Genomic DNA, 23247 nt, shown 5'->3' with positions numbered 1-23247 from the left:
CTTTGAGGGTCTGTTTTGGGGAGCAAAAGTGTGGAAACTTGATATTCAGGCTTTTTTCGCTGAAAGGATCTGCAAACTACCAACTTCAGAACCAACTTCAGAATTTCATCAAACCAGCTCAGGTCATTTGTGTGGTTTTTTTAAATGGTATTTACGGTCTATGTAACATAATGGTGCAAAACTTTCAAAATTTTGGTGAAGGAAGCCATTCCTTCATTTATTTTAAGCTCTAAGCACTATTTACTCTGAGGTAAATAAATGTGCCACACTGCACAGGATACCTGAATTGGCAGCCTGTTCTGTGAGCTTGCTTATTCATTCATTCATTTATGCATTTATTTATTTATCTAATACTTGCAGTGTCAAAAAACAAAGCAAAGCAAAACAAAACCATTCTTCTTCAGAGAAGAACAGCAGATTCAAAGTTGATGGACTATGCCAATCAAAACTTACAGGAAAAACATGAAATCAAGATAACTTTTTTAAATAAAATGGAAATGGTTTATTGAATATTTACAGATAAATTGTAAACGCATAAAAACATTGACAGGATTATTGTAATGACCTGCAGTTTCCAAAGAGTATTTATTTAAAGAAGAAGAATAAATGAGCAAATTAGGTTAATTTGGATAAGCAGAAGATAATAAAAATAAATTTAAGGAACCACAGAAAGAGTGGGAAGGAAGTCAAGTTTTGAAATGTCAAAATGATTGTAAGATTAGTGAAATGTATAAACTTGTAAAATATATTTTTAAAAATAGACCAAAATTTCAATAAGGAATGGGGAAAATATATAATTTACCTTAAAAACCATTGCAAACAATTGAAATTATTAGTAGGATTGGAATGACACTTGTAGTTTAATGTTGTTGTTGTTGTTTTCTGCGTATGATGGCGTTTTAAAAGATTTGGATGAACAGAAAAGATTCATGAGGGAAAGTTTCATATAAGGACCCACAAAGGGGAGGAGGGAAGTTCAAGAAATTCTTCGAGATTCTCTTTTTATTTTGGTTGTTAGATAATTGTTTGTTAACTGTCAAAATCTGTAGAAAGTAAATACTTTTTTTTTTGAAAAAAGAGAATTTTGGGGGGAAATGACAAAAAAAGCAAAAGAAAACCAACGCGCCAACGGCAACGAGGCGAGAGCCCGCCAAAAAAAAACCGCCACAGAATCGCTGACCGTTATTCCTGTCTTTCTAACAGCCCTTCACGCGCTCTCTGTCCAACCAGGGCCTCGCGCGCGGTAAGGCGTGAGCCAATGAGCGCTCGTCGTTCTGCGAGGGCCGTTTGTCTCCATCCCGAGCGAAGCCATTCCTGAGGGGAGTGAGAGAGAGCGAGGCGTCATTTTCTCTTCGCTCGCTATTTTCTCTCTGCGCGCAAGCGGGGCTAGTGGGGGCGGGACGCATCCTGCGCTACTCTCCCTTCGGGCAGAGCTTGGCCATGGCGTCGTCGTCGTCGCCTAAAGGCTGCTTTGCGGGCGAGTTGGCCGAGGTGGAGATCGACTCCGACGGCTGTTTTAAGTACATCTTGGTGCGGGTGCAGCGCGGAGGCAGTGGCCAAAGCCAAGGCGGCAGTCCAGGCCGTGTTGGCAGCCCAAGCCGCGGCGGCGGCAGCCCAAGCCGTGGCGGCGAGTGCAGAGACATCGTGAGGGGATCCGCCTCCGCCGAGTTGCACAGTGAGAGATGAGATTTTACACGCCGCCTTCGCACCCCCGCCCCAAGGCGGCCCACAGATTGGAAAATAGGACATAGGCGTCTCTCGCTCAATCCACCACTTGGCGAATTGTTATTAGATAGATAGACAGATAGGGACTCTTTAACAGATTAAAAATAATAACAGCTAGAAATTTGTCGGGGGAGGGGAAATCATAAAAAAACCACAGATAAAAATAATAGAAACATTTGGGGGGGGGAGAGGTCGGGGGAGGGGAAATCATTAAAACCACACAGATAAAAATAATAGCTAGAAACATTTGGCAGGGGAGAAAGGTCGAGCGGGGGAGACAATTCTTTTTTTAAAAAAAACCCAAACATTTGGCGGGGAGGGAGAGGTGAGGGGGGAACAATCATTTTTAAAAACCACCGATAAAAATAACAGCTGCAAACTTTCTTTGGGGGGGGGACAATAATTAAAAAAGGATCCATTTAAACCATGCAAATATGGTCATTGCCAAGAGGTCCCCCCCAGTCCTCAAAAAGTACTGAAAAGTGTTAAAAGTAATTAACTTGAAGTTCTGTACCGCCCCGCCCCAGCAGAATCCTGAGCACCAAATGAAAGCTTGGGTACATGGGTGTAGCCAATGATATTTATATCAATAAAAATGCACAGCTAACAGGTTTGGGCCCCCCAATAAAAGGCCTGCCCCCACCTAACAAAACTTCTGCCTGTGCACATGCCCCATAATTGTCCTCTTTTTTTTAAATGCAAGAACTCAAGTGCTTTTTGGGGACATTCCCACCCCCAAAAAAGATCAACAACTCCACCCCCCAAACAGTTACAATAAAAATGGCATGGTGCCCACCCTTTAAATAAAAGTGTTAGTTTCCCAAAGTCTGTTGGAAGAAGAATGCAAACTGAATGTGTGTTGCCACCAGCAATTTTTGTTCTGTTGCTTTGTCTCGCTTTTGGGAAAAAGGGAACACGGCTGGGCTTCTTTCTGCTTGCTTAAGATTTGCAAAAATACACTTGCCAGTGGCTTGGTTAGGGATAATTCAGGACTTCTGCGACACCTAGAAAAATGAAATTTGATACACTGTCCAGCAGGGTACTACAAACACTAGAAAATGGGAAGTATGATAGTTTGTTTTAAGGGTGGGGGAGAGATCCCAAAATAAATTGAAATATGATAAACTTTGTAGTCCCAGTTACAGGTAGGTAGCCGTGTTGGTCTGAGTCGAAGCAAAATAAAATGAAGGAGTTTTTTTATTTTGCTTTGTAGTCCCAGTTAGAAGACTTAAATACTAGGCCATATGTATGGTTCACGTACAAGAGTATGAACTAGTGTAGATACAAAGTTGGGGAAACCCAGCCGGATGGGTGGGGTTTAAGTAATATATTATTAAAGTTTGAAAATCCTGCCCTAAAGGAAAGTGTTAAGATGCCTTTGCAACCCCCTATATGTTCCTAAAATTCTTTTTTAAAGGGGTGGGGATGGGAAACCATTTGAGCCCCCCGATATTTTTCCTTATTTTGAGCCAGCCTGAATATGCATGTTTAGCTGCCCAGAGTATTACATATAGCAGTAGAAATAAATTAAAAAATTAAAGTATTGTCCAGTAGCACCTTAAAGACCAACTAATTTTCTTCTGGGTATAAGCTTTCATGTGCATGCACACTACTTCAGATACACTGAAATAGAAGTCACCAGTGTATTTCAGTTTAGTAATAAGTTGTAATTCAGCAACTTATCTTTCAAGTCTATTTCTGAAATTCTTTTGTAATGACAGCTGCTTTGAGATCTTGTATTGAATGTCCTGGGAGATTGAAGTGTTCTACTGGTTTCTCTGTCTTGTGATTCCAATCTGACATCAGGAATCACAAGACACAGAAACCAGTAGGAGAACACTTCAATCTCCCAGGACATTCAATACAAGATCTCAAAAAGGTGCTTTTAAACGGGTGTAATACTGTAAAAATGGGTCAACGAAATATCACAAATGGGTCATAAATAACAGGTTTTGTTTAATGTACTGAACCTTCCCCTAGAAAGGGTAGATTTGGACTAAATTGGGGAGGGAGGGAGATATAGACTGGGATTTTGATGGTATTGACAGTGAGATACTGTGGAAAACTTAATGCATGAGTAGCACTAATCCCACATTGAACACTCATCTTGAATCACTCAAAAGTCCTTTACAACCATACTTTATTCTTCTGATAATCCTAGGAAGTAAGACACTGCTAATGCCATTTTACAAAAGATGGACTGAGAATAAAATACTGTACGCTTGCCCATGGCCATTCAGTGAAATCCAATAATAAATGCAGTTCTCCCAGACTCAAGTACAACTCTAGTCACTGGATTTCTCTATTCTAGTGGATTTCCCCCACTCAATTGATAAATCAAAAGATGAGGAGCACCGTTTGTTTGTGATAATTCCTGACATCTTTAGGCCTGAAACACCCATGTTAAAAATGCTCCAAATCTGTACAGAGGCAACGTATTAAATGCTAACGCTCAAATGAGGCAGAATTATTTTTGTACTTCAAGTATTTACACCTTTATTTTTATAAAGTATTCGTAGTGCTATTATTGTTTTGCAGATCAGCTGTATGAAAAGATATGTTGTGAACTTGAAAAGATGGGCTGTATGTGCAAGTGCCTTGGAGGAGGAAAAATTGATCACAATAGCAAAGACAAAAAAATCCATGTATCTGGTAATTCAGTAAGTGTTGTATACATCCAGTATCTAAATATGACAATTCACTTCACATATGTTCTAGTAATTAATGATAATGTCACAAAAATGTATTTCATATTGGTCTCTGAGAAGGAGCACAATTATGAATTACATAATATTGACGGAACTGAATATTTGTTTAGTATGTGAATGTATCAGTCATTGCATAATCCACTAAGAAATTTACTTTTACCAGAAACAAGAAATGACTTGTATTATTTTAAAGCTTTATGAATAAATAAAATAAAATCCCTATGAAAATAAAATTTTATAATTAAGTTGCTACAAAAGCTCAGGCAGGTGACAGCATCCTAAAACAAGCTAGTATAATTACCTGTGAGAAGAGCCACAGAATCAATCAAGACTGGTTTGCTGAAGTCCAGCATCTACAACTATATTGGCTATTTAAAGGTTGCTAATAAGATGTCCAAACTTCTCACAACCAAGGGAGAGCCATTCTCATCACAATTTTAAAAGAGCTTCAAAAAACCCTTCTCGCTTTAATATCTAGTATGATGAAGAGTTCTGGAGATCTTAAAAGCTTGCAAATGGTTTTGTTAAATTTTGATTGGCCTAATAAGGATTTAGGGTGGTGTAGGAACTGTTATAGGGACCCAGGTGGTGCTGTGGTTAAACCACTGAGCCTAGGGCTTGCTGACCACAAGGTCGGCGGTTCGAATCCCTGTGACGGGGTGAGCTCCCGTTGCTTGGTCCCAGCTCCTGCCAACCTAGCAGTTCGAAAGCACGTCAAAATGCAAGTAGATAAATAGGAACCGCTACAGCGGGAAGGTAAACGGCGTTTCCGTGTGCTGCTCTGGTTCGCCAGAAGTGGCTTTGTCATGCTGGCCACATGACCTGGAAACTATACGCCGGCTCCCTCGGCCAATAATGCGAGATGAGCGCGCAACCCCAGAGTCAGTCACGACTGGACCTAATGGTCAGGGGTCCCTTTACCTTTACCTTTAGGAACTGTTATATATTCTTACTGCCTTTGTTTTCCCCACTGTTCTTGGAGAAAGAACAGTAGATATTTTCTGCCCTCATTTTCCTTTTCGTTTCCCAAGCATGTCTTACTATCATAGGGGGGAGTAATCTGGCCTTTTGGGTAGAGAACAGAAAGAAAAGATCCCAATTGATACAAACTATGTGGTGTACTTAGGTACTTATTAAATGAAAAATGAGATTGATAATCATATGTTTGCTTTGAAGAAATTCTAGCAAGAATCTTTAGCGCACACATTTTCCCTTTAGGAGTAATAATTTTGTGCATTCTTCTTTCCTACAGGCATATGGTAAAGCTGATCATTCCATGACTGTGGCAATACTGAAGAAAACCTTTAAGGATTATGACATTAGTTGTTCAGATGACTAGTGAACTGTTGCTTTGCAGTCTAAAATTTAAAGTCAGTTTGTTCTTGGTTCTTTTCAACATAATTCTAAACTTCCACCAAAATGTATAATTTAGCTTAATGCTGAATAAAAAGCTTGACTGTGAATTTGTGGGTGCTTGATTCAAAATTGGTTTTAAAAGTTCTTCTGATCTTGTGAAATTCTGCTATAAGCATTTCAAATATTGTAAGACGCAATTTCTGCCCACAACCTAACCTAAAGTGGTGGTATCAGTTTAAAAACAATGTAGAGCTTAATCTGCTCTTAGTGAATGGGGATACAGTACAGTACAGTACTTTCACGAGTTCTGTCTACATCTTTCCTGTGGAAGCCCTTTTCATTTGGTGGAACTCTATTAATCATAGAGCAGAGATCAACTTTTCCTTATCTGCTTGATTAGATAAGGAGAGGGGGAAGGTTGTGGCTTAATTGGCCGCAGTATCAACAACTATTTATGCTTGGACAGAGAACAAGAATCCAACTTCACCCTGCCTTTCTTACAGAGAGGAGAAGCATCATGGATGGGAGAACATCCCCTGGGCACTAAGAGCCAAGGAGCAAAGCTTGGTCAGTTTCTGATTTCTAATGACATAAGAACTACACTAGGCATGGTGGACATATTAGGTCAAAGCCTAAGAATTCTATTAATGGATTTGCAAATTGATGGTGAGGCCTTGAGGCAATCACCAATCCATCTTAAAAGGACACAAAACACATTAACTCAACATGCTGCTACGACTTAAGTTAGGCATTGGGGCTACCAATACTGTGTACCTCTTTTTAAAGGTCCAGATGATATTCCAATAATTATTAAGTCTAAAACAGTTTTTTTAAAACTTAGGACAGGTTCAATCCCTAGTAACATGAACCAGAACTAGTGTGGGTAGGGATAGAATGTGGAATTAACCTCTCATAGCAGAGCCTTATAGCAGTAAAGATAATTTATTAAAAGAATTGAGTATTTCAAAGGTAAAAAGCTGAACCAAGAGATTTTTTTAAAAAGCTAATGTAACTAAAAATGGGTCTGAGCAAATGCCTTCCCACTTTATGGATTGCAGAAAATACTTTTCAAAATTCACTCTAAAAGGTGGTGCTTTCCAAAAATAATGTCTTGAAGATGCAGTCCATGCTGCCAGTCAAGGTGAAGTCTCCCAAATCCAGGAGGTCAATTTCTACCTAAGATTAACTTCACCTATAGAATCAGCTGATCTTCCCCCCTTTTCATCTGCATTTCAGAACCTGAAGGAGTGGCACAAGGTAAACTTTGCAAAGTTTACCTTGTGCCTCAAGTACTCTTGTGCCTCAAGTACACAAGGGAGTTCTGGTTAATTTACTCCAGTCTCTAAAGCAGAGGTGGGGAACCTGTGACTTCTAGAAGTTATTGTACTCCCAGCTCCTACCAGCCCCAGCCAGCATTGCCACCCCTAAATCAGTAGTCAAGAATGTTGAGAATCCGTTGGGGGAAAATCAGAATTGGAAATGGAGTGCTGTGGAGGAGGTTGTAGCTGGCTGCCACAGTGGCCTGTTAGAAGTTACAAATGGGGAATGGGGAATATGTGGCACCTGCTATAGTGCCACCTTCACAGGTAAACAGGTGCAATCTTCACAGGTAAACTTGTCCCAAGTAGTTAAGGGCTTTATATACTTGGCCCAGCAGCAAATCAGCAACCAGCGCAGACCTCCAAGCCCAGGTGTTACATACTGAAAGGTCACACTCCTGTCAGCAATCATGCTCCAGCATTCCATACTAACTGCAGCTTCCAGCTCAAGTGCAAGTGCAAGGGAAACCCCACACCAGTACATTGTTGTAATCCAGTCTTCAAGCAACCAACACATGAACTACCATGGCAAGGCTTTACCAGTCCAAGAATGGCTGTAGCTGTCAAACCAACTGCAGTTTTTAAGAGGCACTTCTAGCCACTGAGGCTACCTGAGCCACCAGTGACAGAGCTGGATCCAGAAACAACCCCCGACTGCAAACCTGCTCCTTTGCAGGGGGAGTGCAACCCCATCCAGGGTAGGCAATTCACTAATTTCTCAGACATGATAACTACTCGCCCACGGTGCCTCCACTTTGCCATGATTCAAGCTTAGCTTGTTTTCCCTCATCCATCTCACCACTGCATTCAAGCAATGCAATGGCTCAGTACTCTGTTGTATTTTTTAATTAAGTATTTAAATCTAAATGATTCATTCCTTCTCAGATTTTAAAGCCATGATCTCAGTGTATACTGTAAAGGAGATATTTTGGGGCTTAATAGCCCTTTAGTGTGATCATGTACCGTTTAACTAATTTGAAACTAAAAATTCATTTTTATTATATTGATCCGTTCTGATCTATTGTTTCTAATTCTGCAGAGCATTCTGCACAATGGAGGGGCTGCTGTCAGTCCAATCTGAGTCCATATTATGTGTAACAAGCTGGATTAGATATAGAATTTTCAATATCACAATTTGATGCAGAGCTCATATAATCTACTTAGATTATATAACAGATAGCAATAATAGAGTAAAAACATACCTGATTATGAACTTCCATGTGTTTGCATGAAGTGCATGATCTATGCTGGAAATAGCAGAACAGATCTCCAGCAAAGTATGAACAGCTGTAGAGCAAAGGACAAAAAGTAAATGCAAGGTACGTTCAGCATATAACATAGCGAACCGTTCAATACAATGAAGATCATTCAGTTCAACAAAGACCACCATTTCCCTATGTTCACAATATAGTAGTAAAGTGATAGCTGCACTTTTAATTGCTTTCATCTCACATTTAGCCCTGAATTTGAGAAGCAGATCATCCTGGACTGATGAGGAACACCAACTTTAACAGAAGGGAATAGGTATGTGGTAGGAGTTTATACATTTGGGAGAGTGGTTTGCTTTAAAGTGCATGGTTTGCATACACACCTGATGCTATAATTGCTATGCTGTCTTCAGCAGCACAGGAGTTCACAGATACCATCTCAAGCAGTTCCATAAACTGCTTTTGCAAAGCATAGGCCTCCTTAAACAGAGACTGGAGTAAATCCGAAAACAAGTGGAGACACTCGCTGTACAATGACTCACTATTCTGTAGCAAAATAAAAAAACAAACGGAGAGAAAGTGAACACATTGCATAGATCAGTGGTGGGAGTAACTAATTCATGAACCAGGTCATTTCTCTATTCATATTATCTGTAGCTGCTAAGCACTAAATACCAGATCTCACTACATACTATACAAGATGTATTCCAGAATTTATCCCAGATAAAACAACAGAGTTTCTTGCGACACCTTATAGACAAGCAAATGCCTTACTTTGGCATAATATACATTTTGGGTGTTTGGGTTTTTTTGCTGCAGCATACTAACACCAGAGGTTCTCCCCTCTGGAAATTATCCTTAAAAAGTATTAGTGCGTATTAGGATAGTATTTATTGAACAAAACTGTATTCAGGCTTTTTCAATATCGATTTCAATGGAAACAGACAAACACTGGAAAATTGTTTGCACCAAGTTACTAATTCTCTAATAACCTTGTTATACCCTGTGAGAATATAGTTGGCAATTATCTAAAGGGTTGTTTTCCACTGACAGCACAAGGCTATCAGGGCAGTATAGAAATTTAATTAATAGTACTAACTATGAAGTTCACCAACCTTGCAGTGTACAAATGTGTTCTTGATTACATGAAGAATGGAAGAGGGAAGACTGTAGACGTGTTCTAAGGGCACAACATCCTGTACAGTACAGATGTGGCGCACAGACCCTGTTAATGCTTCCAACACATGTACCAAAGTCTGTACGACAAAAATTTTATTATTGTAAGCATCAATGGAGGTTATATAAACAACAATTCAACACAAATCAAAACTGGCTTCTTTCCCACCATTGCAACCAGCTTTTCAAACTGTTTGAAAAACTGGCCTGGCTTAAGCTCAGCAATCAAGTGGCTATGGCATTGCAGCCTGCCTTAATACTATTGCTGCCACAGGTCCAAAGAGAGGGAGGGGAGGGGAGGCAAGTCGCACTGTGTCCACAGACACTCCTCTTCCTCTACATGGCAATAGTGACAGCAGTAGAATGCTTTTAAATTTCTCCTGAAAGTCAATAATGAGGGAGAGAGACAACAGTGAGGGCAATCCACAAAGAGAACCATAACAGAGAAGGCTCTGACAACGCCAGAGGCAGCCCCCTGTCGTGGCACTACCAACAAGGTCTTGGATCTTGTAGGGTCCAAGATGGTTGATAATAGGGGAGGTATTCAGGTCCCAAGCTACTCAGAGCTTTGTGTCTTAATACCCTGAAATGGGCCTACCGTGTTTCCCCTTTTTTAAGACGTAGTCATTATATAAGCCATAGCAGGATTTCTAAGCAATTGCGCGATACAAGCCATACCCCGAAAATAAGACATACTGATAGACCCTTCACCCACTAGCAATAACCCCCCTCCTGCCAGCCAACTCCCCCCTTAAAAATCTCTCCCCATTTTGCTGTCGCTCCACAGACACGTATTTCCTTTAAAAGCTTGTAAAAATGCACCGAACAGCCGTAGCTGCTGGCTGCCGAAGCCTTGTGATTTCCCTTCCCCGTTTCTGAGAGCATTTTTTTAGCCAAGCTGTGTAAGCTCTACTTGGTGAAGGGGAGAAAAGTGGGGTGGGGAGGAGATGAAGGCACGAGGAAGAAAAGAGGGGCGATTGAAGAATGCAAAGGCTGTTTTCCCTTTTAGGGAGAGACCTCCGTGCGCGCGTCTGTCTCTCTCCCCCCCCCCTGCGTCTCTCTCTCTCTCTCTCTCTCTCTCTCTCTCTCACACACACACACACACACACAGCCCACCTCTCGCTTCCCCCCACCTTTCCCTAAATTCCCTTCCATTCAATGCACGTTGATTTCCTCTTAACGGGAATCTCCCGTGTCTGATTGTTGTCTCATTGCTTTTACCGGGCATAAAGCAGCCTTTTAAAAATCCTGCTGCAGTTTTCTTTCTACCTTATGCTGCTTGGTTGTCTGTGGAGCTGCCCCTTTAAGGATTTGTAAGTAGTCTGGATCGCAGTCCTTGCCTTGGGGACTTTTATTTATTTATTAAGGACTTTTTCCTTCGCTGTTTGCGAGCTGCTAAAAGGAGCTGCTAAACGCTGCTTTACACAAAAGTTAAACTGCCGGTCCTAACAACACGTGCTTCCTCACCTCGCTGGCTCAATTGCTTCTCAATTGCTACCATTTACCAAGTCAGCAATCTTAATTGCTGCTTAGCTGGCTTCTTTGTTCTCAGCAGGTAGCTTCTTTGCTATCAGTGATAGCACTGCAAAGTGCTATGTTGTTGGAACTTCAGACAGTCTTGCAGTCTTGGGCAGCTGGCTGGTAGAGATCCTTACTTGCTTTAGGTATAGGCTACTGCTAGGACTGTATCACACAGATAGATTCCATTATACTGGTTTAGATTTAAGAAGCTCCAGTGTAGCAGATTGCTATTAAGTGAGTCCCCACCTTGGAGGAGAGAGAGAGCAGCCCTTCGCGAACATCCCAGGGCCGGGGAGAGAGGGCTGCACCAGGGACGCACACACCTCCCTTCCCTCAGACTCGTAATAAAAATACCGGTACCAGTAAGACATCCCACCAAAAATAAGCCACCCTGTGGTTTTTTGAGAAAAAAAAGTAATAAGACGGTGTCTTAAAAAGGGGGAAACACGGTAATAGCTCACAGGCAGCCTGTTCAGTACTTTCAGGAACAGTGGCACATGTTTCTATTAGGCTTCATTTAAAAGTCTAGCAGCCACATTTTGCACTAGCTGCAGCCTCCAGATCGTCCTTAAGCGTAGCTCCATTACAGTATTCCAGGTGGGAGGGCGATGTGTTTCAAACGCATGGGTCAGACTAGAAACAGGGATGATGAGAGTGGAGGCTTGTATCTGCCTAACATCAATCTACAAATGGCTGACATTGAATCTGCTCCCCCGAGGAATAGCCCCACTGATCCTCTGCGACCAGTTCCAGTCAGGCTGGGAGACAGCAGTCCTGAACTGGGTTTTGCCCCTCAAGCCCTTCTAAGTCTGCGGTTGGGCCAAACAAAAGTTACGGTTAGGCAAAGAATCAGACACCGAGAGACAACAGGACTGCTCAGGGTGCCCCAACTATAAAATTGGAGAAATTGAGAGAGATATAGCCGCACCGGCAGCATATCTCTTCTTTCTTGTATCCAAAAATGCAAGAAGGGCTTTTACTCTCATCAGAAGCTCGGCTCTGCCCTCGCCTGTCCTGGAAGGATCCTTTTAAAAAGTCCCATATGCTCAGAGAATTTGCGCCTCTTCATTGGGGGAGATAGGAAGCCCAGAGCACTTATTTTTTAGATGTCCCTTTTATAGAGACCATTGATCCCCTGCTGTCGAGGCTCGCTGACCTCCCAGAGAAGCAAAATTTTGATCTTCTCCTGTAAAGGCAAAGATCAAAAGACGACCTGGATGGTCGCCAGATTCTGTGTACAGATCTGTAGGCGCAGACCACCCCACGATCCAAACTAGTTCATTAAGAAAACCCCCAAACTCAGTTCCTCGGGTGATTCTGGGTCATTTCTCTGCGGTAGCTTATCTCAAAGTTTTTAAGTGTCTATACGCTTATCACATTTATAAATTTTAAATTTGCTGTTGTACAATGTTTGTTTTCCTTCTGGGATTGTAACCCCAAGTGTGTTTTATAAGCTGGTTTCGACCGTAATAAACTATCATCATCATCAGGTGGGAGGTCATCAGGGCATGGATAACTGAAGTCAAGCTATCTTGGTTCAGACATAGTCATTGCTGACAAATCTGCCTAAGCTGGGCATAAGCGCTTCCTGCCACAGAAGTCACTTGGGACCATACTATTTTATTATACTAACAAGTTGCAATCCAAGGATATTCCAAAACTACAAACATATTCTTTCAGTGGAGTGCAACCCTTTCCAGAACAGGTCTTACACCTAATTCCTGGACTTGGGTACCACCACCCACAGTACCTCTGTCTTATCAGAATTCAACTTCAGTATATTGGCCCCCATCCAGTCCATCACTGCTTCCAGACACCAGTCCAACATCTTCACAGCCTCTCCTGATGCCGATGGAATGGAGAGAGAAAGAGCTATCTGCCATCAGTATACTGATGGCACCAAGTTGCAAATCCCCAGATGACAGCTGCTAGTGGTTTCATATAAATGTTAACTAGCATAGGAGACAAAACGGACTCTTAAGGGACCCTGCAGCCCCAAAACCATAGACCTCGTAACAATCTCCTAGTACTGCTTTCTGATAGTGATTCTGCAGGTAGCAGCTGACTCAATGAAATACAGTACCTTCCACTCCTACCCTCTTGAATCACTCCAGAGGGTTGGGAGTCTCACTGTTGCAGGTGCTGCCGACATCCTTGGCACTGTAATTTGACCATGCTATAGGGCAGGCATCCCCAAACTGCGGCCCTCCAGATGTTTTGGCCTACAACTCCCATGATCCCTAGCTAACGACCAGTGGTTGGGGAAGATGGGAATTGTAGTCCAAAACATCTGGAGGGCCGAAGTTTGGGGATGCCTGGTGTAGAACAAAGGAGTCTTATTTTGCTTAGCTTTTCGGCTGATAAGGCTTTTCAGGCTATAGTTTTTGGCCATGAGCTGATAAGACTCCATTGGTTAAAAGTAAAAGGTAGACGACCCCTGGATGGTTAAGTCCAGTCAAAGGCGACGGGCGTTGCAGTGCTCCTCTTCCTTTCAGGCCGAGGGAGCTAGCGTTTGTCCACAGACAGCTTTCCCGGTCATGTGGCCAGCAGGACTAAGCCACTTCTGGCAAACGAAACACCATGACGGAAGCCAGAGTGCACAGAAACACTGTTTACCTTCCCACCACAGTAATCCCTTTCCCAGGTCGAATATCAAAATCTTTAACCAGTATTTCAAGGCAGCCCACCACACTTTGATGAAAAGTGAAAATAGAATTGAATTAGAAACACAGTTTGGAACTTGAAGTAGGAACCAAAGGATCTTTGCCTGGAACCCTAGCTGCATTTTCCTAGCCCAAGTATGGGAGGACCATTTTAAAACAGTATTTACTGACGATTGCCCCTATTTGTGATGATTATTATGCAGAGCTGACAAAGCTTCCACTTGAGTCCAGTTATGGTAGAAGTCTGTGTATTAATTAGGAACCTGAAGAGCAGTAAGGACCCGGGAAATGACTTTATCCCAGCCGAGTTGATCACATCAAACCAGTTATCAAACCCCCATGACTTCTCTGTTAGCAGAAACCACTGCAGACTGCAGTCAACTTGTAACGAGGATAGAAAAGGAGTGGGTTGTAGAAAATGACTGGGTGGGATTTGTCTTTTCTTCTGAAATATTCTTTCAATTCAGAGCTCATGAGGCTCCTGTCTGAATGTGCTTTTAGTGTAGCTTCTTCAACAATTATTTCTTCCTGAATTGGGCTTGAAGATACTATCTTAATTGGCACTGTTTCAATATAAGCTTCCCCATGTTTTATGTTATGTGAGATGCTTGTTATATCTTGATACCTGTTTGGCAAACTGGACTGTTCTGCCCAATTGCAAAAATTGAGAGTGCCCATAAGGCACCTGAAGCGCAGTTCAAAGAAACATCAACAACGGAACAAGAAACTGGCATCCAAATATTTAAAACAAATATGAATGCAAAAATGCAAAATCCTTCAACTGTCTGAATTCTGGATATATTCTTCATGTGATAATTAAAGTGGGATTAGGCAGTCACACTGGATAATAAAAAGTTTTTCTAAGATAATAGCACTAAATGCATTTCCAACTACCCACTGTCTTGCTCCAGTACTTTATCCGGGACAACTGTAAAAGTAGCTGTTAAAATGCCTCAGTGGTTCAATCTAAATTTAGATTCAGTTCCAGCCATCAGCATATCAACACTTAACACACCCCAGCCCAGGTGACTAAACTAGGCAAATGCTTGTCCAATTTGAACTATGCCCCTCTTCCTTCCTGCACTAATTTCCAATAAAGCTTATACCTCTTCAGTGTCCTGTTTGGTTACTGGAAATAAAATGAAACCAGGCTGGCTTTCTTCCAAGAAATGTGCATCTCTGAGCCAGATGTAGAGTGCAAACTGATTGGATTTGGAACAGACAACAAAGTACTCCACACAGTACAAAGTAAAAACTACAGTCATGTGGTTTTACATAACAATTACCTGTTCCTTGGCAGGTCTTAAAATTAGGTAAATACAACCTCGGATGAACAGCAACACATATCACACTGTGCCATGATTTATTTAACAGAAATACAGCCAAAAATGGAGACACCACGTACACCTTATGATTCAATAGGTTGCAGAACCAGCTTTAGCAGCAATGACTTGAAGGAATCGGTTTCTGTATGGTCTTATCCAGTGGTGGCTAAACTTGGCCCGCCAGCTGTTTTGGGACTACAATTCCCATCATCCCTGACCACTGGTCCTGTTAGCTAAGGATGATGGGGGTTGTAGTCCCAAAACAGCTGGAGGGCTGAGTTTGGCCATGCCTGGTTTTATCAGTCTCTCACATTATTGTGGATTAATTTTGGAACACTCTTCTTCAAGTTGCTTCACTTCAATGAGATTTGCACCATCGTATTTATGCACAGCTCTCTTAATGTCCCACCACAGCATTTCAATTAGGTTGAGGTCTGGAATTTGACTGGGCCATTGTGACACCTTGATTCTTTTCTTTTTCTGCCATTCTGTCGTAGATTTGCTGGTGTGCTTGGGATCCTTGTCCTGTTGCATGACCCAATTTCAGCCAAACTTCTAGAATACTTTGGTATACAGCGGTACCTCAGGTTACAGACACTTCAGGTTACAGGCTCTGCTAGCCCGGAAATAGTACCTCAGGATGAGAACAGAATCACACGGCAGCGGCACTGCAGAAGCGGGAGTATTAGCTAAAGTGGTATCTCAGGTTAAGAACAGTTTCAGGTTAAGAACGGACCTCCGGAACGAATTAAGTTCATAACCAGAGGTATCACTGTAGAGGAGTTCATGGCCGACTCAAGGACTGCAAGGTTCCCAGCAGGTCCTGCGGCTGCAAAACAAGCCCATACCTGCCAAGTTCCTGTCAGAGAAATAAGGGATCGGACCGGAAGTAGCGCTGCCGCCATTTTGGAACTGGGCGGAGCATGCTCAGAAGCGACTTTTGATGCTGCTTTGCCCAGTTCCAAAATGGCCACCGTGCCAGAAATCGCACTGCAGCCATTTTGGAACTGGGCAGAGCTGCATCAAAAGTCGCTTCTGAGCATGCTCCGCCCAGTTCCAAAATGGCCGCCGCACCAGAATAAACCGGGGGAAACAAAAAAAATCAGTTTTTTCGGCTGGGAACAGCGGGAAAAACGGGGGTTTCCCGGGGAATACGGGAGACTTGGCAGCTATGAACAAGCCACAATCACCACCCCTTCACCACCGTGCTTGACAGTTGGCATGAGGCGTTTGTGCTGATATGCTGCTTGGTTTTTGCCAAATGTGGCGCTGTGCGTTATGGCCGAGTTCTCGTCTGTCCAAAGGACATTGTTCCAGAAGTCTTGCCATTTGCTCAGATGCAACTTTGCAAACCAAAGCAGTGTTGCCATGTTATTTTTAGAGGAGGCTTTCTCCCGACAGTCCTTCCAGACAAGCCATACTCGAAACAAAATAAAAAAATTCCTTCCAGTAGCACCTTAGAGGCCAACCAAGTTTGTCATTGGTATGAGCTTTTGTGTGCATGCACACTTCTTCAGATACCTGAATAAGTGTGTATATGCACACGAAAGCTCATACCAATGACAAACTTAGTTGCTACTCTAAGGTGCTACTGGAAGTTTTTAAACTTTTGTTTTAAAATTTAACACGCCGAGGCCTGTACAGCCTGAGATATAACTCTTGGGTTTCTTGTAATTTCTCTGAGCATTGCAGTGTCTGATTTTGGGGTGAATTTGCTGAGACATCCACTCCTCCGAAGACTGGCGACTGCTTTGAATGTTTTCTACTTGTGAATAATCTTTCTCTCTGTAGATAAGACTTAGCATTGTGTATTCAGAACAAACTATTTGAAAACTTTTTTTCAAAAAAAGAATATAATTTCTAGCAAAGACTCTGTAGATGCAGAAGCAATAGAATCAGGGGACAAATTCACAACCATGAATTAAGAAAAATGTGCTATCAATTTACTTAAGAGCTGCATGAAAGCAAAACAATAAAAAAGCATTTACAGTACTAACACACTGAGCACCTTAACAGGATTTCTTAAAGACCAGCTCAATAACGAAACGCTTTAGCCCTTTGTCAATAACTTTAACAATTCTAGACTTAAATACATTTTTCTTCTCAATGAATTTTGTAAAAAGGTGGACCCCACCTCCACATCCAAAGTAATGTGCTTTGCTGGCTAAATAAACACACCCATTTATTCTCAGTAATTTTAAAAGTGTTTCATGCAAAGCCTCATAGTAATCTGGATTATAAATAGTCTCAGAGGTGAGTATGAGATCATATTTTGCTAAAGGCTTACTGCCATTTAATAGAAGATTACTAAACTCTGACCATTCCCCTGAAAAGAATTTGCATTTAGAAAACAAGTCTTGGGTATTTGGACATTGTTTTAGAGAAAGCTCAGTATTTTCAACATCATCACCCTGATTACCACAGTTGACCAATACATTAGGCATGGTTAGTTCTTCAATCACAGTGCTGTTATAGTCCTGAAAATGGACCTGTTCAGCATTTCTTTTTAATGCAACTATTCCCAGCAACCCGGCCCCACAGCCAAGGTCCAAAACTAACTTGTGTGCAAACTGAATTTCAGCTTCTGACAAATAATCCATGAGATCAAAGGTGCACTCCCAGATCTTCAGACCTCCTTCATAGACACCCGAGATTAGGTCAGAATGAGAAGAAACACTTTGTGACACAATGTCTTCCCCAACAGCATTTTCAGAGGGTGCTGTCTCCACCATAGAAATATTTACACAACGTGTATCTGGGGGGAGGGTCCCCAAGACTTTGTTTTTAAACAATTTCTGGAAATCTTCAGGGAGATTATGCTCTTTGGCACATTTAAGGCACAAGCCTTCTTTAGGCATAATGTTGCTTTTACTCAAAATTCTGTTGTCTGCCACATTAGAAGAGATTTCTGATAAATGTTCCTGGTTTAATATTGTTTCTTCTGAGGAAACCTCTTTACTCTTTCCTGTAGTGTTCTCTTGCTTGTCCAAAAAGACTAAAGACTCCTGTACCAATCCCTGCATTCCATTCCCATCTGCCTCTATTCTGTTTTCTGCTGCACTGTCAATAGAGAAGTTGAACTGAAATTCCATTTTCCTGTAAAGCAGGTAAAATTACAGTTTATATGCCAGGCATGAAGCGCAAAGACACTCCAAAGGAAGTAGATTGTTTTCCAAGCCAGTCCAGTCTTCACTGTGAGATCTTCTACTATGAAGACTCCACTACTTCTTTGAATAAAAGCCTCCTTTAAAAAGAAAAAAGAAATGTATTTGACAGAGTAAGGAAATACAGGTAATAGCATTTTTTAAAAAAAATATTGTAAGAGTTTTAGAATGTTTTTGCTTTGTTTTTATATTGTGTACCCTGTTTGGCTCCTTCAGAAAGGCGAGGTCTAAATTAAATTAATAAACAATTACTATATATAAAAATACTACTACAGTACTGTTTTTCACAATGTTGAGATGGGATACCTGAGGATGGTTTAAATTTACCCCAAAGTACCCAACACTGCTCTTAGCTGTTCTCCCTCCAGCTTGGAGGAATTTAGTGAAGCCCTGTTCAAAGTAGACGAACTATTACAGACAGAATATGTCCTTTTATTTTGTGAGGACAGGTTTGTCCAAACCAACTTTAATCCGCCACCTTTGCTTTCAGAAGTATTACGTTTCAGCTTATGGGGACAGCAAAGAGCAATAGTAAGCATGCTGTTAACCCATTTGGCATCAGATTTGTAGAGGGATGAGTGTAGCTCAGGGGTTTTAGCACAAGCTTTGCATGCAGAAGGTCTCAAGTTCAAATCTCAGACATCCCAAGGCATTAAGATTGTTAAAGGGCTGTGTCTGAAATCCAGGAAAGCCGCTGCAAAAGTTGCTATATAGAAAAATATGCAAAGTGGATCAATTATCTTCTATATTTTGAAGAGCTTCCATTTTTGAAGCAAATCCATACATTAGAATTATTATTATTACATTACTATGAAATAGACAGTAGATACATGCCATGCATGTGAAAACGCACTTACATTTATATCTCATATGTCGAAATGACCTGCAGTTTCCTAAGAGGAATAAAGCAGAGGAATAAATGAACAAGTTAATTTGGAATGCGCCGGAAATGTAAAAATGAATAAATTTAAGGAACCGCAGAAAGAGGAGGAAGTCGAGGGTCGAAATGTTAGGGCTACATATAACTGAAAACCATAAATTAAAAAAATCTATCTATATACATATATAGATACATAGAAATAGGGTTTCCAGACTCAATAGAGGACAGGGCTTCTGTGCCTTTAATTGCCCTGCTCTCTTTTGAGTCTGGAAACCTTAAAGAGAAACCAGCAGACCCTTTGCTTGGAAATTAAACAAAGGGTCTGCTGGTTTCTCTTTAAGGTTTCCAGACTCAAAAGAGAGCAAGGCAATTAAAGGCACAGAAGTCCTGTCCTCTATTGAGTCTGGCAACCCTACAGTACATAGATACCTTACAGCCACAGCTGCACCTTATTTAGAAAATGCATATTCCTCTTCCTAGAGGGCTCTTTTCTAGGAAAAGTTCAACGCGAGGGGGGAGCAGAGCAACAAGAGAGGGCTACCTTCCCGAAATAACCTTTTCTGCGGCGGGCACAGAAAGCAACCAAAAGGCAAGGACGTGAAACTGAGGCGTTTCAAGGTTTCGCGCTGTTCATTTCCCACCCCTTGCCATTTTGGCAACTGGAGGGAGGCTCGGGGGTTGGCTTGCCAGTCAGTCGTTGCTCACAGTCTGGGTCCTGGTTGGACTTCTTTAAAGAAAAAGGAAGAGGAAGACTCGCAGCGCCGGGAAAGCGGGGTTTGAGGCGAGGCCTGCCCCGCCGGAATTTCTCCCCTTCACTCCCAGGCGCCACTTTTCCCGGCCTTGCCTGGCTCCGCTGCCGCCTCAGCTCCGCGTGCGCGCTGCCCTCTCCGTCGTCGTCGTCCCCTACTTCCTTCCTTCTTTCCTCGCGAAGCCTGACGGGATGCCCAGAAAGGGGCGGGGCCTCCGCTTCCAGGGCGCCGGATTCGAGCGGCGCCGTCGCTGCCGCGGCCGCCTGAGGGGAATCTTCGAAGCCGCCGCCTGAGGGGAATCCCAGGCCGCCGCCGCCGCCGCCGCCATCATGTCGCAGGTGGAGCCGGAGACGCTGCCGCCGCCGCTGCTATCGGAAGCGGAGGGCCGGGCCGAGGAGCTGGGCCTGGGCCAACTCCCCACGGCCTTGCCCCGCCTCATCATATCCTTTCATTGCGGGGAAGAAGCGGAGTTTGTATGTGTGAGAGAAAGACACCCCCCCCTCATAAACTCCCCTCATCCCGCCCACCATAATCTGTAGCGTCCTTCTATTGCTCCTCGTGGCCCCGGGACTCCCGCGGGGCATCCTCCTCATCCTTTTTAAAATGTATTTAATGTATTTATAAACCCGCCCCCGCAACTCAGGTTAGAAATAATTAATAATAATTTATTTAATATTTAATAGTTTATTTTTTATTATTATTTAAATAAATCAGAAGTGGAAGTTGGGGGGGGGAGCCCAGGAGGGGTGGGAAAGAGGGGATCATAATATGAATGCTATGGATATGTGATGTTTGTAAATAATTGAAAAAGAAATGGAATAAAAATTTAATAAAAAGAAAGGAGTATTTATTTATTTATTATTTATTTATACCCTGCCCATCTGGCTGAGTTTCCCCAGCCAATCTGGGCGGCTTCCAACAAAATATTAAAATACAATAGCCTGTGAAACATTAAAAGCTTCCCTAAATGGTTTGGAATCCTGCCAACCTAACAGTTTGAAAGCAGGTCAAAAAGTGCAAGTAGATAAATAGGTACCGCTCCGGCGGGAAGGTAAATAGCGTTTCCATGCTCTGCTCTGGTTTGCGAGAAGCGGATTAGTCATGCTGGCCACATGACCCGGAAAAACCGTCTGTGGACAAACGCTGGCTCCCTCGACCACTAAAGCGAGATGAGTGCCGCAACCCCAGAGGCATCCGCGACTGGACGTAATGGTCAGGGGTCCCTTTACCTTTAAATGGCTTGAAAACGTAAAGGGGGGGGGTTGGAAGGCAATCACTTACAAAAAATAAATCCAAAATATGACCCCCAAGGAAAATGTTCAAGGTCACTACTGTGCCCTTTTAAGACTCAGGATAGAATTAAGAACAGCTTGAAAACATAAAGGGGGAGGCAATCGCTTAAAAATAATGATTAAAAAATCCAAAATATGACTCCAAGGAAAATGCTCAAGGTCACAACCACACACTTTCAGACTCAGGTTAGAAATAAGAACAGCTTATAAACGTAGAGGGGGGAGGCAATCAAAAATAGTAGTTAAAAAATCCAAGAATCTGACCCCAAGGATTCTCAAGGTAAGTACTGCGTCCTTTCAGACCCAATCTCCTCCTGGGGCAGCCGTGTTTTGTTACCTTGTTTACACACACACACACACACACACACTCTACAAAGCTGCCCTGTGTTTTTCGGGATGAAGGGCAGTATCTCTCCATATCTATATAGCCAGATGGGTGGGGTATAAATAATAAATTATTATTACTACTACTACATATATATATCTATAAATTTAGTTAATAACAGCAACAACTTTAGAGTACCATTCTGTACAGTTGGAACGCAATAGGAAACAAAGCTATTGGCGTGCCGTGCGAATTCAACAAATACCTTTGTTCTGTAATCTTTCGCAGCAGAGGGAAAGTTGATTTTGAGCCAGCCTTTTATCTGCCAGCATAAGTATGGAGTTTTTCTTTAGTATTTGTACTCTATGTATCAGACATCTGATAGCTGGACCCAACGTATCGGTAAGTAAATGTTGTGCAAACTTCAGTTAGATTTACTCCGTGCTTTTTTTCTTGGGGGTACGCATACCCCTAAACATTTTGTCAATCTTTGTACTTCTGTTCATTTACTGTATTTATTTTCCCCAATTTGCACTATAAAATGGTGATTTTCTTGAGTCAAAAAGAGTATACCTAAACATTTGTTTTAGAAAAAAAAAGCATTGGATTTCCTTCCCTGTTTGGTGGTGATTGTCCAGGAATGTTTCCTGCAGACATGAACATGGGATGCAACCTAGTCACATCCACCTTGGTTGGCAAAATGCACTGAAATTGTGCCTCTTGGTTAGTTAGGAGTTTTGCCCCAAGGAAGAAGCCCCACTAACGTTGCATGGCAGTTTTTTTTACGTCATGCTGTGGAGCAGGGCAATGGACTTGGTTTGGCACCTACAGCTTTTTTCCTAGTTTCCCACCACAATCCTTCTGCACCAGTAACTAGCAGTTATTGCTTGTAGGTGTTCGGAAACTGCATCCTTGGGGTCCATCTTTGATACCTTACTCTCTTTTTTTGCACGCTATAAAGATCTATGGCTATAGTTTCAGTTCTCACTACAGTATGTTGTGTATGTACAGACAAGGCTTTGTGCAAACAAATGCCGCAGAATAATGAGAATGGAGTGATTGTTCTGTGGTATTATGGCAGTTGATAAAACTGTTGTGTAACTCTTGATTTTGTGGGAAATTAATGATTTGTTTTAATATTAAATGTTTTTAATGGGTCTTTTTTAAAAAGAAAGAAAAAAGAATGACTCCCCCCTTTGTTAGTATTATGGGTTTACTTTCTTAATTTTTTTCATTCCCAGGTGTCTTAAGGATCTTGACAGAGCAATTTCTACCCCAAATCAATCTTTCTGAGCTGGAGCAAGCATTTTTCTCTAAAATACTACCAAAGGTATGACACTATTTTGAACCAGCAAGTGTGTGTTAAGAACTGCTGACTATTCACCTACTGTTATTTATATGCTTGAGCTGATCTTCCAGAAGCATGTCATTTCTTTAAAGATACATTTTTTATTTACTTGTTTAATGGGAGCTTGGCTTGTGTCAGTGAGCAGCTTGCTTTGAACAGTGGAGCTAACAGATACTAGATTTTATCACTGTTTTTCCCCATTTTAGTTGAGGAAATGGGTCTATAAATGGTTGATAAATGATTTGGCAATTTGGTAGGAGTTTAGCATTGGCTTGTTTAAGTTAGCAAAAAGGCCTCAATCTGCGATTACCTTAGCTATCTATAAAAATAAACTTCTGAATCTGGGGGATTTGTTAACCAATGAAGAAAAGGGGTATGATTGCCAGATCCAGAAATTGTTGCACTTCTAGTTTGAACGAAATGTCAAAATAATTACAAAATCTCCATTCTATGGTGATTTCTTTAGTCCCTACTCATAGGATGGTGTC

The 23247-nt window shown here is 41.9% G+C and overlaps 4 protein-coding genes across 8 annotated transcripts in view; 2 read left to right on the top strand and 2 right to left on the bottom strand.

Annotated features, from left to right (window-relative positions):
- The first annotated feature begins 1310 nt into the window (after nucleotides 1-1310).
- LOC118089152 (14 kDa phosphohistidine phosphatase-like) lies at nucleotides 1311-5896 on the top strand. The gene is made up of 3 exons (XM_060277514.2): nucleotides 1311-1675; nucleotides 4264-4385; nucleotides 5686-5896. Exons 1-3 carry the CDS (start codon nucleotides 1441-1443, stop codon nucleotides 5770-5772), a joined length of 444 nt encoding a protein of 147 aa, XP_060133497.1. The 5' UTR covers nucleotides 1311-1440; the 3' UTR covers nucleotides 5773-5896.
- A 2317-nt stretch (nucleotides 5897-8213) lies between these two features.
- LOC132592479 (FIGNL1-interacting regulator of recombination and mitosis-like) lies at nucleotides 8214-9931 on the bottom strand. The gene is made up of 4 exons (XM_088673561.1): nucleotides 9920-9931; nucleotides 9432-9572; nucleotides 8700-8862; nucleotides 8214-8395 (listed from the first exon to the last, which is right to left on the bottom strand). The coding sequence occupies exons 1-4, from the start codon at nucleotides 9929-9931 to the stop codon at nucleotides 8274-8276; spliced, it is 438 nt and encodes a 145-aa protein (XP_088529687.1). The 3' UTR covers nucleotides 8214-8273.
- Nucleotides 9932-16922: 6991 nt separating this feature from the next.
- METTL18 (methyltransferase 18, RPL3 N3(tau)-histidine) lies at nucleotides 16923-19956 on the bottom strand. 4 transcript variants are annotated; one of them, XM_035124011.3, is made up of 3 exons: nucleotides 19587-19956; nucleotides 19023-19058; nucleotides 16923-18245 (listed from the first exon to the last, which is right to left on the bottom strand). In XM_035124011.3, the coding sequence occupies exon 3, from the start codon at nucleotides 18091-18093 to the stop codon at nucleotides 17011-17013; it is 1083 nt and encodes a 360-aa protein (XP_034979902.2). In that variant the 5' UTR covers nucleotides 18094-18245; nucleotides 19023-19058; nucleotides 19587-19956; the 3' UTR covers nucleotides 16923-17010. The 4 variants fall into 4 exon arrangements, with proteins under 4 accessions (XP_034979902.2, XP_034979903.2, XP_034979904.2 ...); XM_035124012.3 differs by having other exon boundaries at nucleotides 19601-19956; XM_035124013.3 differs by having other exon boundaries at nucleotides 19751-19956.
- A 144-nt stretch (nucleotides 19957-20100) lies between these two features.
- Nucleotides 20101-23247, top strand: part of FIRRM (FIGNL1 interacting regulator of recombination and mitosis) — a 30601-nt gene continuing 27454 nt past the window's right edge. For both annotated transcript variants that reach the window (XM_088673719.1, XM_035123570.3), the window contains exons 1-3: nucleotides 20101-20234; nucleotides 21774-21813; nucleotides 22653-22741. In XM_088673719.1, the coding sequence (XP_088529845.1) occupies nucleotides 20124-20234; nucleotides 21774-21813; nucleotides 22653-22741 (240 nt within the window). In that variant the 5' untranslated portion in view covers nucleotides 20101-20123. The remainder of the gene's footprint in view (nucleotides 20235-21773; nucleotides 21814-22652; nucleotides 22742-23247) is intronic.

This window comes from Zootoca vivipara, chromosome 7 (assembly GCF_965207765.1).
Source record: "Zootoca vivipara chromosome 7, rZooViv2.hap1.1, whole genome shotgun sequence".
Lineage (NCBI taxonomy): Eukaryota > Metazoa > Chordata > Lepidosauria > Squamata > Lacertidae > Zootoca > Zootoca vivipara.
Note: the sequence above shows the minus strand (reverse complement) of the source record. Positions and strands in the feature narration are given on the sequence as shown.

What these genes read in the sequence shown, in the direction of transcription:
- LOC118089152 (XM_060277514.2), top strand. Translation starts at nt 1,441, where the DNA reads ATGGCGTCGTCGTCGTCGCCTAAAGGCTGCTTTGCGGGCGAGTTGGCC. An exon ending in CGCCTCCGCCGAGTTGCACA is followed by an intron (nt 1,676 to 4,263) that starts GTGAGAGATGAG and finishes ATTGTTTTGCAG; the next exon opens with ATCAGCTGTATGAAAAGATA. An exon ending in TCCATGTATCTGGTAATTCA is followed by an intron (nt 4,386 to 5,685) that starts GTAAGTGTTGTA and finishes TCTTTCCTACAG; the next exon opens with GCATATGGTAAAGCTGATCA.
- LOC132592479 (XM_088673561.1), bottom strand. An exon ending in ACACATTTGTACACTGCAAG is followed by an intron (nt 8,863 to 9,431) that starts GTTGGTGAACTT and finishes ATTTTGCTACAG; the next exon opens with AATAGTGAGTCATTGTACAG. An exon ending in CATAGCAATTATAGCATCAG is followed by an intron (nt 8,396 to 8,699) that starts GTGTGTATGCAA and finishes TTTGCTCTACAG; the next exon opens with CTGTTCATACTTTGCTGGAG.
- METTL18 (XM_035124011.3), bottom strand. Translation starts at nt 18,093, where the DNA reads ATGGAATTTCAGTTCAACTTCTCTATTGACAGTGCAGCAGAAAACAGA.